This window comes from Gobius niger (assembly GCF_951799975.1).
Source record: "Gobius niger genome assembly, chromosome: 12".
Lineage (NCBI taxonomy): Eukaryota > Metazoa > Chordata > Actinopteri > Gobiiformes > Gobiidae > Gobius > Gobius niger.
Genome location: NC_136863.1, coordinates 17,646,015 through 17,662,106, shown reverse-complemented (window position 1 = coordinate 17,662,106; position 16,092 = coordinate 17,646,015). Strand labels below are relative to the sequence as shown.

The 16,092-nt window shown below is 40.4% G+C and overlaps 3 protein-coding genes across 3 annotated transcripts; 1 reads left to right on the top strand and 2 right to left on the bottom strand.

Moving 5' to 3' along the window:
* Positions 1-1,576: 1,576 nt before the first annotated feature.
* csnk2a2b (casein kinase 2, alpha prime polypeptide b) lies at positions 1,577-7,796 on the bottom strand. The gene is made up of 12 exons (XM_079568041.1): positions 7,668-7,796; positions 7,044-7,155; positions 6,478-6,579; positions 5,239-5,289; positions 5,025-5,084; positions 4,702-4,785; positions 4,225-4,335; positions 4,021-4,122; positions 3,080-3,180; positions 2,826-2,974; positions 2,661-2,744; positions 1,577-2,065 (listed from the first exon to the last, which is right to left on the bottom strand). The coding sequence occupies exons 1-11, from the start codon at positions 7,769-7,771 to the stop codon at positions 2,668-2,670; spliced, it is 1,053 nt and encodes a 350-aa protein (XP_079424167.1). The 5' UTR covers positions 7,772-7,796; the 3' UTR covers positions 1,577-2,065; positions 2,661-2,667.
* Positions 7,797-10,691: 2,895 nt separating this feature from the next.
* On the bottom strand, positions 10,692-13,736 carry znf319b (zinc finger protein 319b). Its single transcript, XM_079567283.1, has 3 exons — positions 13,601-13,736; positions 13,034-13,121; positions 10,692-12,962 (listed from the first exon to the last, which is right to left on the bottom strand). Exons 2-3 carry the CDS (start codon positions 13,036-13,038, stop codon positions 11,081-11,083), a joined length of 1,887 nt encoding a protein of 628 aa, XP_079423409.1. The 5' UTR covers positions 13,039-13,121; positions 13,601-13,736; the 3' UTR covers positions 10,692-11,080.
* Positions 13,737-13,768: 32 nt separating this feature from the next.
* On the top strand, positions 13,769-15,896 carry usb1 (U6 snRNA biogenesis 1). Its single transcript, XM_079567284.1, has 9 exons — positions 13,769-13,892; positions 14,232-14,292; positions 14,385-14,516; positions 14,701-14,843; positions 14,940-15,123; positions 15,239-15,292; positions 15,367-15,472; positions 15,556-15,636; positions 15,749-15,896. Exons 3-9 carry the CDS (start codon positions 14,395-14,397, stop codon positions 15,854-15,856), a joined length of 798 nt encoding a protein of 265 aa, XP_079423410.1. The 5' UTR covers positions 13,769-13,892; positions 14,232-14,292; positions 14,385-14,394; the 3' UTR covers positions 15,857-15,896.
* Positions 15,897-16,092: the final 196 nt, after the last annotated feature.

Genomic DNA, 16,092 nt, shown 5'->3' with positions numbered 1-16,092 from the left:
GTATTTATTATGAATCCAAATTGTTTTTTCCAATTTAGATTTTGTTCTGATTAGTCTTGATCTAGGTCTGGTGGTACTTGGGAGGTCAAATAATGCATATTGTGGTACTTTGTGTAAAAAGAACCACTGCGCTTTATCTTTCAGGCAACAAGTGCTTTAATTAACATCCGGTATAGCTCAGCTGACTTGACAATGGCCTTGGCCAAACACAACGCTCCACAGAACTAATGAAATATATCATTTTGAACTTCAAACTTAGTGATATTATTTGCTTTTGACCCAAAGATCTACTCAGGGTTTCTAAAGGGGCAAGTCAAAAATAATGCTTTTTAAATACTATATTTTAATGACACAATCGCAAAAACTGTCCACATTTTATTTCTCAAGTATTGCAAACATTCAGAGGAATGGGGGGAAAGTTTGATCTATTTGAATTTCAATTTTAACTGAAAATGAATAAATGTATTATTATTTTTTGCTGTTTTTCTATCCCAATCCTTTTGGACAAACCTTGGATATGGAAAAGGCTAGTTTTATTTTCTTTTATTATGATCATCATTGTTACATTGTTATTTTTTAATAATAACAAAAATAGAACATGTGCAATTGCAGGAGGAACCTCAACTTCAGAAGTAATTTTATACATTTTCACCGCGATGTTTTGGCTCCCCTGAGGCGTGGAGGGAGAGGTTGTTTGAAAGCCTGAAATGTCTTGTTTCAAACACAGAAAAAAAGTTTCTTTCACTTTCTGTTCCAAAGTTATGTCTGAAACTCGGCGGTGCTGTACATGGCAGGAGCATGAAAAATTAAATTGCAATTCGGCGTCCCCTCCAGCAGGTGGCGCCCTAGGCAGCCGCCTGAGTCGCCTATGCCCAGGGCATATAGAGTTTGATATTCAAAAGCAAATTGGACACAAGCAGCAACTTTTGGGCCAATTTTCAACAAACTTATGTATTAATAATTGAGCTGTGCCATTTTTGTCACCCAAAAATGTATTTAATGCCAGACAGTTGGATTGCTTTTATGGCCTTAATTTTGACACAATACATGTAATGACTTTTAATTCTTTGTAATGCCCCACTGTGGGGGTTTCTGCCCCAACAGAAACCCAGCTACTGAATCAAAGCTGTATCTACACTAAATGACAAAAGGCTCTAATTAAAGCCGGCACGTGCGAGTTTGAGAACAGGACATTCAATGTGGAAAGTCCAGCTCAGCTTTGCTTTGACACTCCTGGACCTGTGGCCCAACTGTAACTAGTGTTGGTCAGACAAGTTGGCTCTGCTCAATGATTCATGGCCAGGATGTAAAAGGCCTATATGCTTGTGAGTGAGGAGTCAGGTTGTAGAACAGGAAAACAAAGCTCTGGTTTCTGTAGCGCTCTGAAGCCGATACTTTAGCGGCTCGCCCACACACAATAACAACCAGAGAGCAACAATGGGGTTGCCTTTTCAAATATAGGAATGACATTTGTTTTGTCCTTCATGCAATGTGAGATTTAAGGTTTTTTTTTTTTGTACAACCAGTAAAAAAGATATTGTGAATGAACTGACTCTTGACACAATTTCATCTAAATAAAAATCATTTATTTTCATTAATATTATTATCATTGTCATTCTATCTAGAGAGTCCACCATGCCACTTTCTGAACTGGAGTAGTGCTAAGACATCAGTGTGTCTGTTTGAGGAGGGGCTATAGGTGCACACTCCTGTTCATTGTCCATGCTGATGCAAACCAAGGCGACCAGAGAGACCAGGAAAGAAGTACAGTCTTTAAAAGTCCTTGTTGACCTACGAGAGACTGGAGCTGGAATAAACGATCGGAGAAGAAGAGGTTGGTAAAGGGGGCAGCTTCGAGCTCATTGGTCAGACTTGTGGACAGGGAACCAGGACAAGCCAATCACAGACGGATACAGAGAAGGAGGGCGTGTTCACATGTCTGTGCTTAGACTGAGGTGTGTGAAGAAGTGTGTATCCTTTTGTTCCATTGTCACTGTACACTTGTCAAAGTTACTGTCACGACCGGGTACAAACTTGAGGTAACGGACGAACTTCTTGTCCTCTTCTGCAAAAAAACAAACAAAGGAGATTTGGATTAAAACCAGCAAATGCCATTGTTTCGACAATATTAGCAATACTATGATACTACATCAGAGAGATACGATTTCTAGGTTATGTGGTTGACAGCGAGTTATTGATGGACTGCTCTCCTTGAAGTATACATTTATTTGTGTGAGACACTGCTAATCTCAAAGAGGAAAATAATTGCAGGCAGAAGTCAAGTTTCACATTTGTAGATACAACCCAACAATACTACAGCTGGGTGACTCTAGGTCCTTACAGGTTGCCAAGGCACCACTGAGAGGGGTGAAATACCTCATATTGCAAAGTACCATGTGTATATTATAAAGGAAAGTGAATGCATCACATCTTTAATCCACTGCTGGCCATATTTATTGTAGATTTGGTAAATTATTGTAGATCAACATTTAGTTTTCTTCAACATAGTTCAATCACACTTTGGGGCAATTTTTGTGAAATCTTAAAATCACAATCGAGTTCCATAAATTAAAAATGTGAAATATCTGAATATTTGATAATGTATAAATGTGCCTTTTATTTGTGTGTTAAAAAGTTAGGAAACACAGTTAAAGCCCTACTTGTGTTTCATCGCGCTGTAGTGTTGCCACTGGAAACAATGTTGTTTTCGGAGTTTGACAGAGACTGCTCCTTTACCACTGGGTCTGTAAACAAACAACCATAAAGGCAGCTTGAATCAAAATACTCACATATATGTTGTTATTCTAGTTTTAAAAAGCTCTTACAGAAGTAGGGGTGCTCCATGGCCTCTGTGGCGGTCAGTCTTTGTTGATGGTCATATCGTAGCAGCTTGTCGAGCAGATCCAGAGCCTCGGGACTGACCAAGTGCTGGTTCTCTGTCTGCACAAACTGTTCCCACCGCTTCCTGCTCTGTCTACAAAAGAAAAAAAGATGCTTCTTGGTTTTCTATTGTTGCACCAATAAATCTGAATATCAAAGATGAAATTATAATGTAATCTGAACTCAGAATGTCACTCACTGTCCAAGCAGGTCCTTGAAGCGTGGGTCCAGTTCGATGTGGTATTTTCGTAAGTAGCCAAAGAGTTCATCTGTTCCTAGCACTTTGGCAATACGCACCAGCTATGAATGAATAAATGAATGCAATGTTAATCTAGAGCACATCTTTCACTATTCAGAACTAACAATTCTATATTGCAGCTGACACAAAAGGCTGAATCTTTACCACCGTTATTAAAAAAACAGGTCTAGACAACTGTGGGGATGACAAACAGGTCTGTCAGGCTATAGATCAAGCTGCAGGAAAACATTTGATCAAAAAATCATGCAATGGCTTTAACTAATGCTAGATGTTTAACAGTCAAATTGCCAAGCCCTTCTTGTTATCTGAGCTATTCTCACGGAATACAGCAGCTGATCACAAAGTTATGTTTATTTCTGCTGTATGGTATGTTGAATTTGCTTGATTGTGGATCCTCCCTCATTCAATCAATGCACAGGTAGCTACTTTTTTATCGAACCATTCCCAGGCAATGGTAAATGGTACCCATTTACCCAATAGCTGGAGAGCATTGCACTAGATAGTATGTATTAAAGTGATAGTCAGGGTGTCTAAATGTACAAAGTAAAGTCAAGCCCCTCCTTCCCGGATCTCAGCAACTAATCAGAGTCTAGAATCCTCCCGCATTAACCAATGAGACGAGCTTTTCCAGTGAACCAGCCTGTCAGGTCAAATCAGGAGGAAAATTCTGTTCCTGCTCTCCTCATTTTGCAAACTAAGAAGTGCTTTCTGGTTAGAGGGGAGAAATTTGATGGTTTACTTTAAAATTTCACTCTATCTCTCCTCACTTTGCAAACTTACACACTATCACTTTAAAATTGATTTGCCATATTGCTGTTTTTAACTGTTTTAGAGGCCAAACGTACATCTAATACATTTCTTCATCGCACGTTGGGTAATACCTGATCATAATTATCTTGTCCATGGAAGAACGGTTCTTTCTGAAAGATCATACTGGCCAACATACAGCCCAGACTCCACATGTCTAAACTGTAGTCATACATCTGCAACACAAAAGTAAAAAACAAAACAAACGTTATGCATAAAGGGTAACAGTTACATATTTGAGCAAGAAAATCATGCATTTGTCTACAATAACGTATTACCTGATAGTCCACCAGAAGCTCAGGGCCTTTGAAGTATCTTGAGGCAACTCTGACATTGTATTCTTGGGATGGGTGGTAAAACTCCGCTAAACCCCAGTCTATTAGTCTTAGCTATGAAAAAACACATTAATGCAAACATAAAATACCATTCACCTTCCACACGGGATCTGTGTTCTGTTCAATAAATAAAACATATGGTTTTTGAGGTTAAACAATTTGGGCAAACAGATCTTGGCCACCTGTGTGAATGTGGTATGGGGTTAGTGATGACTGAATGGGCCTGATTTGGCCACAGTAGTAGAATGAATAGTAGTGTGAATGAATAAATCAAAGTGTAAATAATTATCTGCTGCCCTCTGCTGGTTATCTGATATCACGAGGCGGCATTTATAACTCCTTATGAGCTAATTAAAAGCAGTGAAGTCATGAAGGAAACGTCAGAGTAGAAAATAAGCCCAGATGGAGTAAACTGCTCACCTTTCTCAACTGGTGGTCGATCATCACATTATGGGGTTTGACGTCACGATGCATGATTCCCATGCTGTGACAGTAGTCCAGAGCCTTACAAACGTAAACAGACTGATTGTTAGAGAAGACAAAGATGCAATCTTTAACTCTGGCAAGAATTATAATGGAGTGCATATAAAAAAAACATCAGCAATATCTGTAATATCTGTTTAAACCTTTTTTTTCAACCTTCCACACATTAAAGGTTCATTTTATAAAAGCTATAAAGAACGTTGATTGAGATTACATAAAAAAAAAAAAAAAGAGATTCAATGCCGACGGCGCAGTCTCACCTTCAGTAGTTCATACATGTAGAAACGAATATCATAATCTGTCAACTTCTGGTACAGCTCCTGTGGGAATAACGAATGCATCACGGTCCACGCTTTGAAAACAATGTTTATTCCTCTAGCCTCATCAATTCTTGCCCAACAGAATGATTACTAGGAAACACCTGGCCCACATGAGCAGAGCTAGCATGCAAGCACGGAGGAAATGCTTTTGTACCTTGAAGTCTGTGTTGTTGATGCATTCGAAGACGAGGGCAGGGGTTCTGGACTGTACAGCCACCACAGAAACACAGAGTTCAAATCAAGATGTAGTTCATTAAAGATTAGTCCCCGCAATTGACAGAATTTTTGTTTTAATATGATTTTGAGGCAATCAATACAAAACACAGTTGATTTTAAAACTCCTGCAGCAAAAGCAATGCATCTTAATTAAAATAACGTGATGGTACATGAATGCAAGACAAGAAGATCTATGGCCTAGATATAATTCTGCTGCTGGACTTATTTTTTTTTTCTGCTTTCCGGTCTCTAACACGCAGACTGTTTCCACCACAGCTCGGTGTGCAGAGGAGGCGCTAAAAATATTCTGAGCAAAAAATATGAAGCTCAAGGAAAGCCCACATTGTACAACAAAAAAAATAGCACACAAGCAGGGTCAAAATCCACCAGCTGAGTCTATTTCAGTCTGCTTTAACGCCCCCACAGCTCAATCATTTGGTTTGTCCAAATAAAGTCACGCGTAAGAAGCAAATGTAGACTAGGACTGAGCTGGGTAAAACAATGTGCAGATCATCTGACACGTGAAGATGATTCATAATACTTCAGGCACCCCAGTTTAAACATGTCGGGATTTGTCCCAAATTCATTAAGGGTGAATAAAATTAATAGATTAAAATGTTCATTAACTACATTAAAGTGAGCATGTTTGGTAACCTTAGTTTGATGATAATGCCAAATACCCGACCTAAAAGACTATTTAAGATGACCATGTAACAAAACCATATAAATATCCCAAACTGACAAAACATGCAACTGACTTTTGCTTTTCTTTGATATCCATAAGCTTTGATCACATTCTGCAAGGAAACCCTGATTGAAAGTGTACAACAATGAACACCAACAGAAAAACAAATACAGAACAAAAGCACTTTTGAGATTTCCTTCAAAAAATATAACTTTTTAAAAAGCAGGATTATGTTTCTTTTTCTCTGTATTGCAGATTTCCTTCAAGTGTTCCTGCTACCAGTAAAAACATGTACAATAGGCTAGGATGAACGAGAGCGCGTTTGTGTGACAAGCCAGCGTGGCATTTTTACATACAGTATGTGAGTCCTGTGTGTGTTCATAAACATGCACTGTCCTGACCAAATAAACCAGCAAAACAAACAAATCTCAAGATCTCTTAATAAGCCCCAATTTGAACAGAACAGCTTCAGCACTTTGATAGGAAACTCACCACTGGGTCTTTTACTGTATCCACAAGACGAATGATGTTGGTTCCCCCTCTCAGGTTTTCCAAGATCTTAATCTCTCGTTTAATTTTCTTCTTTTTTACTGGCTGTTGTAGAACAACACACAGATATCAGATGACAATGCTTTCCAGAGGGAGTAAAATATATATATATATATATAAAAACATCAGAATCTGAGGGGAGGCCCTGAGCTGTCTGCTCATGAAGAAGCTGCTGATTCGGCTGCTGCAGCATCCACCTGTCAATCTCAGCTAACACTTCGGCCTTTGGGAGGGCCAAGGTTACGTTATCAACATGCCTGACAGGTAATTTGACACTGCCTTTGTCTAACAGCTCGGCAAAGTGGCATGTCTACAGCATGAGCAACACTGTGGCAAAAACTAACCTCATGCATTATCAACTAATAAACGGCGTTGGGAAAAAAACAAATCTGTCTATTAAATGTACTGTTTACAACGGCATCACACACTGACACTACAGGCTGTAGTACACCTGGTGTTATACACCCACTAACTGAAGATCTAATGCATTGGAATAAAAAATGACAAACCTTTAAAATTTTGACCACCACTTTCTCATTGTTTGTGATGTTTATGGCCTCAAACACTTCACTGTACTTCCCTCTCCCCAGCTTTCGAACCAGCTGGTAGTCTTCCTGGTTGCTATAGGGACAAAGAGCGGAGGAAAATAGATTGTGACTGAGTAACAAAAATGATTGTAGCTACATTTGTGCAAACTGTGATCACGCTGTTTGTGTTAGGCGTTTAAAGATTTAAGCGAGGGCTTAATTTTAATCAACACATCAAGTGAAGAGAAGCATTACTAAAATGATTAGACGGATAGAGCTTTTAAACAGCCCACAGCAAAGTCAGGTATGGTATGTTCTGGTGAAGTTTGACATGTCTGTCCTTGATACTGTTAGATTATTTTTTACGTTCAAGATAAACATAATTTCTACAAATGTAAGTAATATTCATAGATGCTCTGTAAGAGTAAGAGCAGATGACACCCCCCCATCTAGTGGCACAATATGGAAAGTACAAAGAAACTGTGAAGTCTGACAGGCATTATTGCATTTTAGACACACTGATAATCATATCATTTACGTTTATTTACGCACGTTTAAAGCCTCCAGTCAAAGCTAAACTCAAAGTAAATTTAAAAAACTACTCACTTCCAGTTAGGGACGTGGGCCTCGTAGTCCCAGTACTCCCGGCTTTTCAGCGTATTGACATCTGCATAAACACGGGACTTACTACCGGCCACAGGACCCGGCATGGCGAGTGCCTGGGGCGCAGCGGGCGTTCAGGGGGGTCTTTCACACAGTGGGCACAAGCTGGAAAGACTAACGAATGACAGGTCTGGGTGATGTACGACGGATAAGAAATAAAAGTAGCCTCCTTCTGTCAGCTCTGGCTCAAAGTATTGAGGTGGTTGGGAGAGAATCCAAAATAAGAAAGGCCGCTGGTGTCCCCGCAGAGAAGATCCTCGTAGTGGGAAAGTCCAGTGATGCTTTAATTAAAACTGGTTGAAGCTGTACACTGGGGCTGGGAAATGCAGGCGCCGAGGTAGAGAAACTACAGACCCCTAAGAAGGCCACGAAGGAAGAAGAAAGGAGGGTTTGCGTTGAAACTCCGGAGCCCAGTATGCAAAACGTCAAAATGTATTAAAATGTGTTCCTAAACAAGTGCACAAGAGAGCCTCAGTGGTCCCCTGTTAGCTATCAATAAAGTGTTGATGTAAATGATGGAAGCGGGGGTCGAGCAGCGTAGAGGGGGTGGAGTAGCCGAGAGATCGATGTTGTTAGCTAATGTTAGCCAACGATGCTACTTGAGCGCGGAGATGTCGCACCGACGGAGAGCGCGCGGCGCCGTGCAACAACATCGGCAAATCCCGCTTCATGTGCGACCGGCCGAGCGGGCAGAACAGAGCCACGCGGGCCTGAGACAGTCACCGCAAAAGGGGCCCGTATTCAGGGGGTTCTGTAGTGCAGACCTCCCCGGTCGAAAGCTTAGGGGAAGGGAAGCGAATTACGATAGAACGGGAGCGAGAGCCCCCGGAAGAAATCAGCCGCCCGCCTGAGAGACGGACCGTCTGCACCTCACAACTGCAACATAGCGCCCCCTCGCGGTGACAATCAATTACAGCGTCGAGAGGCTTTTTGCTTCAGAGCCTAAAACAGGTCTTTTACCTTGAAAAGGATCCACATGCACAATAAGAATCGGCAACAGTGTATAGAGTTCGGGAAATTCCAGTTACCATGGAGATCCGCCATCTTTGCAGCTGTTAGCATACATTTCCATTGACTAACATTAGCAAAAAACAGTATAAAAAGTGGAGAAAAAAGCTGTGGAACAACTCCGTTAGCTGCTGAGTTACTGCTGGTAAATACATCTAACACACTGTGGTGTTCAAGTGTTTTAATGTGAACAATAACTCCAGTATTTTAACTTTTAAGATCTCCATTAGTTAAGTCTGCTAATCCCATAATGCTTAGCGATATGACAAAGCATTCCCGAACTCTATTAAATGAAAGTTACAAAGAGTGTTGTGATATCGTACAAAATACAATGTCTGACATTAGTTACATTATACAAAAGGTTTATTTTTCAATGCCATAAGTAAATGCTACATAAAACGGATAATGTCGGATACACCTTCTGCAGACTTTCAATGCATTTCTTTCTCTCCCCTATTCTAAATTATCAATACAATAAAAAATAAAATAAAATACAAAAACTAAATGGACACACATCAGTTTCTTAGAAATAAGCACAAGAACAAACACAAAAGGCATGCAGACACTGTGATAATGGCAGAGGGGGGTGGAGACAAGTGGTGTCAAACAAGAGGAATTTTCACTGAGCAAAGTTATATGTGCTTATACAGTTATACTCTCAGTAATACCAAGACAAAAGTGAGGTCATGGCACAAAACCATCTTGGAATTTACACATACCAACATTTGTGTAACATAATTAAATGTACTTCTTGGAGTAAAAACTTGTTAGTTTAACTACAACCTCAGCATGGTTCAGCATAAATATAAACGTAAACAAACTTCAACATAATAAACATGATTAATATGCAGCTGATAGAGGGTGTATGCGCATCGGGTTCTGATGCTAAACAGAACCCTGAACACTCCAGAGTGGCAAATGAGTGGCAAAGTCAAACATTTCCATAACAGTGCCACTCAAAATCAATTAACAGTTTTGCCACTCACTGCAAAAACACTATGACTCGTGCATAACCACAATAGAAATTACTGTACGAATTAGTGATTCACCATCCACTTCAGATGAACTTGAATAAAACATGTGATGGATAAAAATGTTTTGGCCAAGGTTCTAATCCATCTTTTCTATTTAACACATGTAAAATACTGCAGGTACGCTTTAAGCCAACAGGCAGCAAATATTTAAATATATCTAAATTTAATTATCATCCTCATAGGGTTAATTCCAATCACTTGAAGAAAAAAGATAAATACATGTAACAATCTTTCAAACGTCCCTTTGTTAAATTATTCTGTCAAATAACACATTTGTTTAACCTTTCACTTCAGACCAGTAACGGTCAGTGAATTTCTGCATTACACTCAACAGAGAAAGAGCTTAGAATAACAGAAAAGCAAAAGGCAGGAAAACAAAAAAGATGCAACAAATTGACCTCAGTTAGAATTTTTTTTTTTTGCAACAATACTATGTCTGTGTAGGCTCTCAGTCGTACAGGAGTTTTTCATCTTCAGTGGCGGTTCTTGAGTCACCTTCTGTACTCTGCAGTTTAAGTGTCGAACGTTTCTCCTCTCTTCCAAAAGGTTTCGTCAGCTCACTGAAGTTCCAGCTTATTGGAGCTGCAGGCTGAGCTGGAACTTTAGTGCAATGACGAAGCCTTTTGGATGAGAGGCGAAACGTTCACTTCAAGTACACAGTCCAGAAGAAGACGCAAGAACCTTTATTGAAGATCAACTATATTATGTTCAGGTAATATAAATTGCACAAAACTGGTAGAAGCTTGATCATGTTAAATGTGTAAAATCATCAACTTTTGCCCCAAAGTAATTGTAGTATTTAGGTTTTACACGTGTTTGACTGTAGCTGAGGTTTTATAGTGTAAAGTTAAATCTTCAGTTAAGATCTGCAGTCATTGACCAAGTTTGATATGAACAGACAAAATACAGTACACTATGTGGGGATTTCTCAGACAGAAAAGATAGAACATGGTATTGAGTAAATGACTATAAAAGTGACATTTACAGCCATTCTTCATATCTAAAAATATCTAAAAACAAATTAAGAGAAACAGGGTTTTGTAGAGATATGTGGATGATGAAATATGATGGTTACAAAACAGTAAAACTGATTTTATGACACAAAGACATACCTTATGGCAGCACCAGCAGAAAATCAAAGCAGTGAATGAACTGAGCTCAGATGTGGTAAACCAGCACAGGAGTAGATCATACAAAGAGAATGAAGAGACAAATATAATGTAAAAGTATGTACAAGGAACACTAGGCTTAATTTATTACAGACCTAAATACATGAAACTGTACAAGTCGTCTGCACCTCTGATCCCTCTAAGCTCACAGGCACTGGGATACAGGATAACCACCTCCGTCTGCTGTGTGCTGCACGGTATGATCTTGCAATGAGTTGATGTCGCTGAAGCGCTCCCCACACCAAACACACTTGAACTGCCCCTCTCGAGAGTGAGTGACCTGGTGTTTAATGAGGTGCTCGCGCTGCTTGAAAGTCTTGTTGCAGTGGTCACACTTGAAGGGTTTCTCCCCAGTGTGCACTCTACGATGTCTGTTCATGTCGGACGAGTATTTAAAGCGTTTGTCACAGTCGGGACACTTCAGCGGCTTCTCCCGCGAAGGGTCACAGCGGTGCTGCACAAAGTCTGACGAAGATTGGAAGCGGCGATCACAGAGAGAACATTTTAGTGGCTTCTCCTGGCAATGAGAGTTCTGATGCCGCTGTAATGTGGAGCTCTTCTTGTAGCTTTTGCCACAAACATCACACTTGTATGGTTTGTCTGGGGGGCTGCTGGGGGACTCCCCGCACTTGTGTCTGAGCAGATCCCCAGACTGGCTGAACTCTTTCTGACATGAGCCACACTTGAACAGGTTATCCATACCATGGACATGCTGATGATAGAGCAGGTGAGAGGGCTGCATAAAGCACTTGTCACACAGGTTACATTTGAACGGTCGATCTGTGGGATCTTGATGCGAGCGCCTATGACGCACCAGCGCATACTGCTGCTTAAAGCTCATCTGACACTCATCACAATGGAAAGGCCGTTCCTCGGAGTGAGTGCGCTCGTGCTGCCGTAGATCAGACGGACGTTTGAACCCTTTGCCACAAGTCGCACAACGAAAAGGCCGTGACCCCTGTGGGTGGCAGGGGTGGTGCAGAAGCTCTGAAGATTCCTTGAAGTGCAGCTCACATAAGTTGCATTTAAACAAGTGTTCTCCAGAGTGCACATACATATGACGGACCAGATGGGAGCGATGCTTGAAGCTCTTTTCACAAACGGCACATTTAAATGGCCTCTCATTGCTGTGGGTGCGCTGGTGATGTTGCAGATGTGACGACTGACTGAATGCTTTGTCACATATATCACACTTAAAGGGTTTTTCTCCCGTGTGAACCCTTTCATGTCGTGTCAATTCAGACAAATGCTTAAAACCCTTCTGGCACACAGAGCACTTGTATGGTCTGTCCCGGGCCGAGGGGAAAGGCAGAATTGAGGAGCTGCTCCTGGCTGTACAATCGCGACTAGAATGATGGGATCCTTTTTTGGAAGTTGACGGTGTAGCACTGTCAGAGGAACTTGGTCTATACGTTTTCTCACAAATTGAGCATTTCATGGGGTTGTTGCTGTTATGAGAAGAGTGATGCTGGGCTAAAGACGTCAGTAAAGAAAAACCCATTTTACACACACCGCAGACAAAAGGTTTCTGTTCTACCTGGACACACTGATGCTCAAGCAAGTCAGTTGCTTGATGAAAGATTTTCAAGCACTGCGTACACTGGAAGGATCGATCCTGTGTCACTACGCACTGATGCTCATGAGGATTGGAGAGGTGAGAGATGTCATGGCCACATGCCCCACACTTGTTTCCTGCTTCCACCTGTAGAGAGGAGCGCTGTGGCTGGGCAGTATGCGGCCTCTGCTGCTGCGGTCGCTGCTGCCCGTGTCGTCCATGCTGCTGTTCCCCGTTGATCTGTTGACCGTGTTGGCCGTTATGCTGGCTATTGTGCTGGCTGTGCTGCGGCTGCTGTAAAGGTGAAGCTTCTTGTTGAAGAACTATACCATAGACAGCACAGCCCAAGGAGTTTTCTGCTCCAGGAGGTATGGTGTGAACAACCTGAGGTGGAGCAACTGCATGTTGCTGCCAGGCTTCTGCCATACGGTTTCGACTGTACGGATTCAGCTTGGCAGAAGACGAAGCCCAACTAAGAAGAATAAAGAGTAGATTAGGTGCAAGTGTGTTTGATTACGATACAAAGAATAAGACAAAACTTACTCCATTTCAGCAGATTGTAAAAACTTGCTCTGATGGTCAGCAATGTCACACAATGTAACTCCAACTTGTAATGCAACATCAATGACGCCTGAAAGCAACAGTGGTACAAACATTACTTGCAATAGAAGAAAATGCATACATTTTTAAAGAAACAAGTATTTTAATCACGTGTCACAAGGCTTGCAGGTACATTCTTAGCATACACAGAGGCATAAAAGAGGGCGTTTTCTAATAACGCTAATAGATTGTGGACGTGATAACACGGGGGTCCGCAATAAGTAAAATAGACGGAAAGGTTAGAATAGTTTCAGAGTCCCTGAAGGCGTACAGCGGCTTCTGGCAGCGCACCTTTAGGTTTTATATCGCATTGTTAACACGATATGTTAGCCATTACGTTAGCCAACTATGCTATGATAGCTTCTTGCTAACACAACCAGAAACATACACAGAAATGCACGGGAATGATGTCTCTAAGCCTTACACGACTTGAAACAGCAGCTCGGGCTAACAAATTAAAATGACATGTATGAGGAAAATACCCGCAAATTTTACTTTAGTGGTTCAGACCTAGATCCTAGTGCCTCTCCAGTTTGCGCTGTCGGGATCCCCCCGTATCGCATTCGCAAAACAGGTACGACAATGATGCGATGTTCCGTTGTCCAAGCACTGCAGCTACACAGACCTTGAATTCACATGTTTTGATCATTATAGCTATTGGCCATCTAGGGTGTATGACTATGGTCTCTGCAGAGGATCCGAGCGTCGTTTGAGAACTCGGGTATCCTCTTGGTGAGCTCTTTAATGGTTAGCTCGCTAGCATCCAGTTGCAGAGCCGAGTAGCAACTGCCTCCGCGCGCAGGTAAAGGAACACAAACCGTTCACAAACAGGAATCTATTCGCACGTGCGCCAAACGCCGTCTAAATAACCAATAATTTTGAATACATCTTCACTGTATTTCATTTGAAACAATAATCTATATAATTTATTGGGGGAATCAATTTCAATAACAGTTGCAAATAATTATTCAAAGTAAATAATGTGCCATTTTATCGAAATAATATAACGAGAAATCTTAAAACCACACGATAACGCAGAAGTGTTTTTTTTTTTTTTATACCAATTCACTATTTTGTGGAACTAAGTTGCTACTTTCACTGTTTCACGGGGACACTATTCTCCACTTCCGTTTGTTTACAGCGCTCGTGGATCGCCTTTTTATTTCTATGGTCATGGATCTATTATGTACACTGTGACAGGGGTACGTCTTGTGTCCATCAATTTATTTTACGCTGCAATTTTGTTGTTGTTTTATTTTATGTAATTATTTTAGCGTCTTTTTTCATTGTACAGTAGTGTAGCCATGTTGGTGGTCTACAGTAGCAGCTCAGAGGAGGAGGAGGGCTCATCAGACAGCCAGAGAGATGCTGAAGATGAATGTCCAGCTAAAAAGAAATCTAAAGTCGAACTGCCCAAAAAAAATAGGTGAGTTTTTCTGACTAATGAGTATCTTTGTAACGTCATGTTGGATTTGCAATGAAAAATATAAAAGTCAACTAAGTTCTATTCAAATATCATGTTATTGTACACCAGAATTATCAAGTTTCCCTTTTTATTTTTACATTTATATGATCGTTATAGCTGTTTTAATGGCCTCATGTCTCCCCAGCAGGTTGCCTCTTCCTCATAGTGTCCTGAACATGTTCCCAGATGACCTGGACCCACAGACTGAAGACAACTCTCTACATGGTGGACGCATCCGCTCTTTTAAACATGAACGGGGAAATTGGGCTACCTATGTTTATGTACCTTGTAAGACCTATTAGACCTCATGTTAATATCTTCTTAATTATTGCATAAGTATTTCCGGGTCAATAGATAAGATAAGCCTTTATTGATCTCACACAGATGACCCTGTGGAGGAATTCACTGACATTCTTGAAGAGATTGTATCGGTAGCAAAAAAGCATGACATAGATTTGATGCCACAGGAAGAGTTTCACCTCAGTCTCTCACAGACAGTAGTGTTGAGGCATCACTGGATTCAACCATTCACACAGAACCTCAAGGCGGGCCTGGCACACTGCAGAAGGTGAGAGTAATATCTATTTATGCATCAACATCACTTTAAGGAGAAAGATTATCTTATCTTACTGTGTAAATAGATACTGTATAAACTTTGATATTGACAGATTGTATTTTATCAGGTTTATATGCTCAGCCAGGAGGTTAAAAGTGTATTGTAATGCAGAGAAGACAAGGTATGTGACACTTTCACATTTCACTAATTGTTACTGCAAACTATGAAAATAATGTGATCATTTTTTATTCGAAGAACCTTTCTTGCTGCAGAAGTCTCTACTGGACATACTCAACTATTGGACATGATCAAAGAAGTGGACAAAACGATGACTGATTTTAGATTGGAGACTTTTTATAAGGTGAATTATTATTATATTGTATTGTATTATTCATATCACTCTCTATTTTTAATCTTAGTAATGTTCTTGTTAATGTATTCAAGGATCCTTCTTTCCATGTGAGTTTGGCCTGGTGTATTGGAGACTTGACAGTACAGATGAACAGCTGCCTGAAAGAGCTTCAGGTATTGACATAGTGGCAATATTTCATAAATTCATTTAATAAAATCATTTTTAAATGATAATATACCCCTCTATGTTGAAGAACATCTGGTCACTCTACTGTTAATTCTTTAGAGCATCATGGACAGCCAGGAAGACGGGCCTTTTACCCTGAGTGTGAATTGTGCTGCGCTTCGATGCCGGACAGGAAATAAAGTTTTTAGCTTTCCATTTGAATCCTAAAAGCTTGTTTATACTTATTTTCTTACAAATTAAATAAAGTTATGTTATTCTCCTTTATTTTAAACTCAATGTGATCGTGTTTATTGATCTGAAAACCTAATTTGTGAGGGGAGACTTTAATTCAGCTTACAATGACAAGCAGCACAACATAATAAATCATGAAAGAATACAGGAAAACCCTGATTTTTCCACAATATCAGAAGTTTCTAACAACTGTGTTGATTCTCAATAAAAAG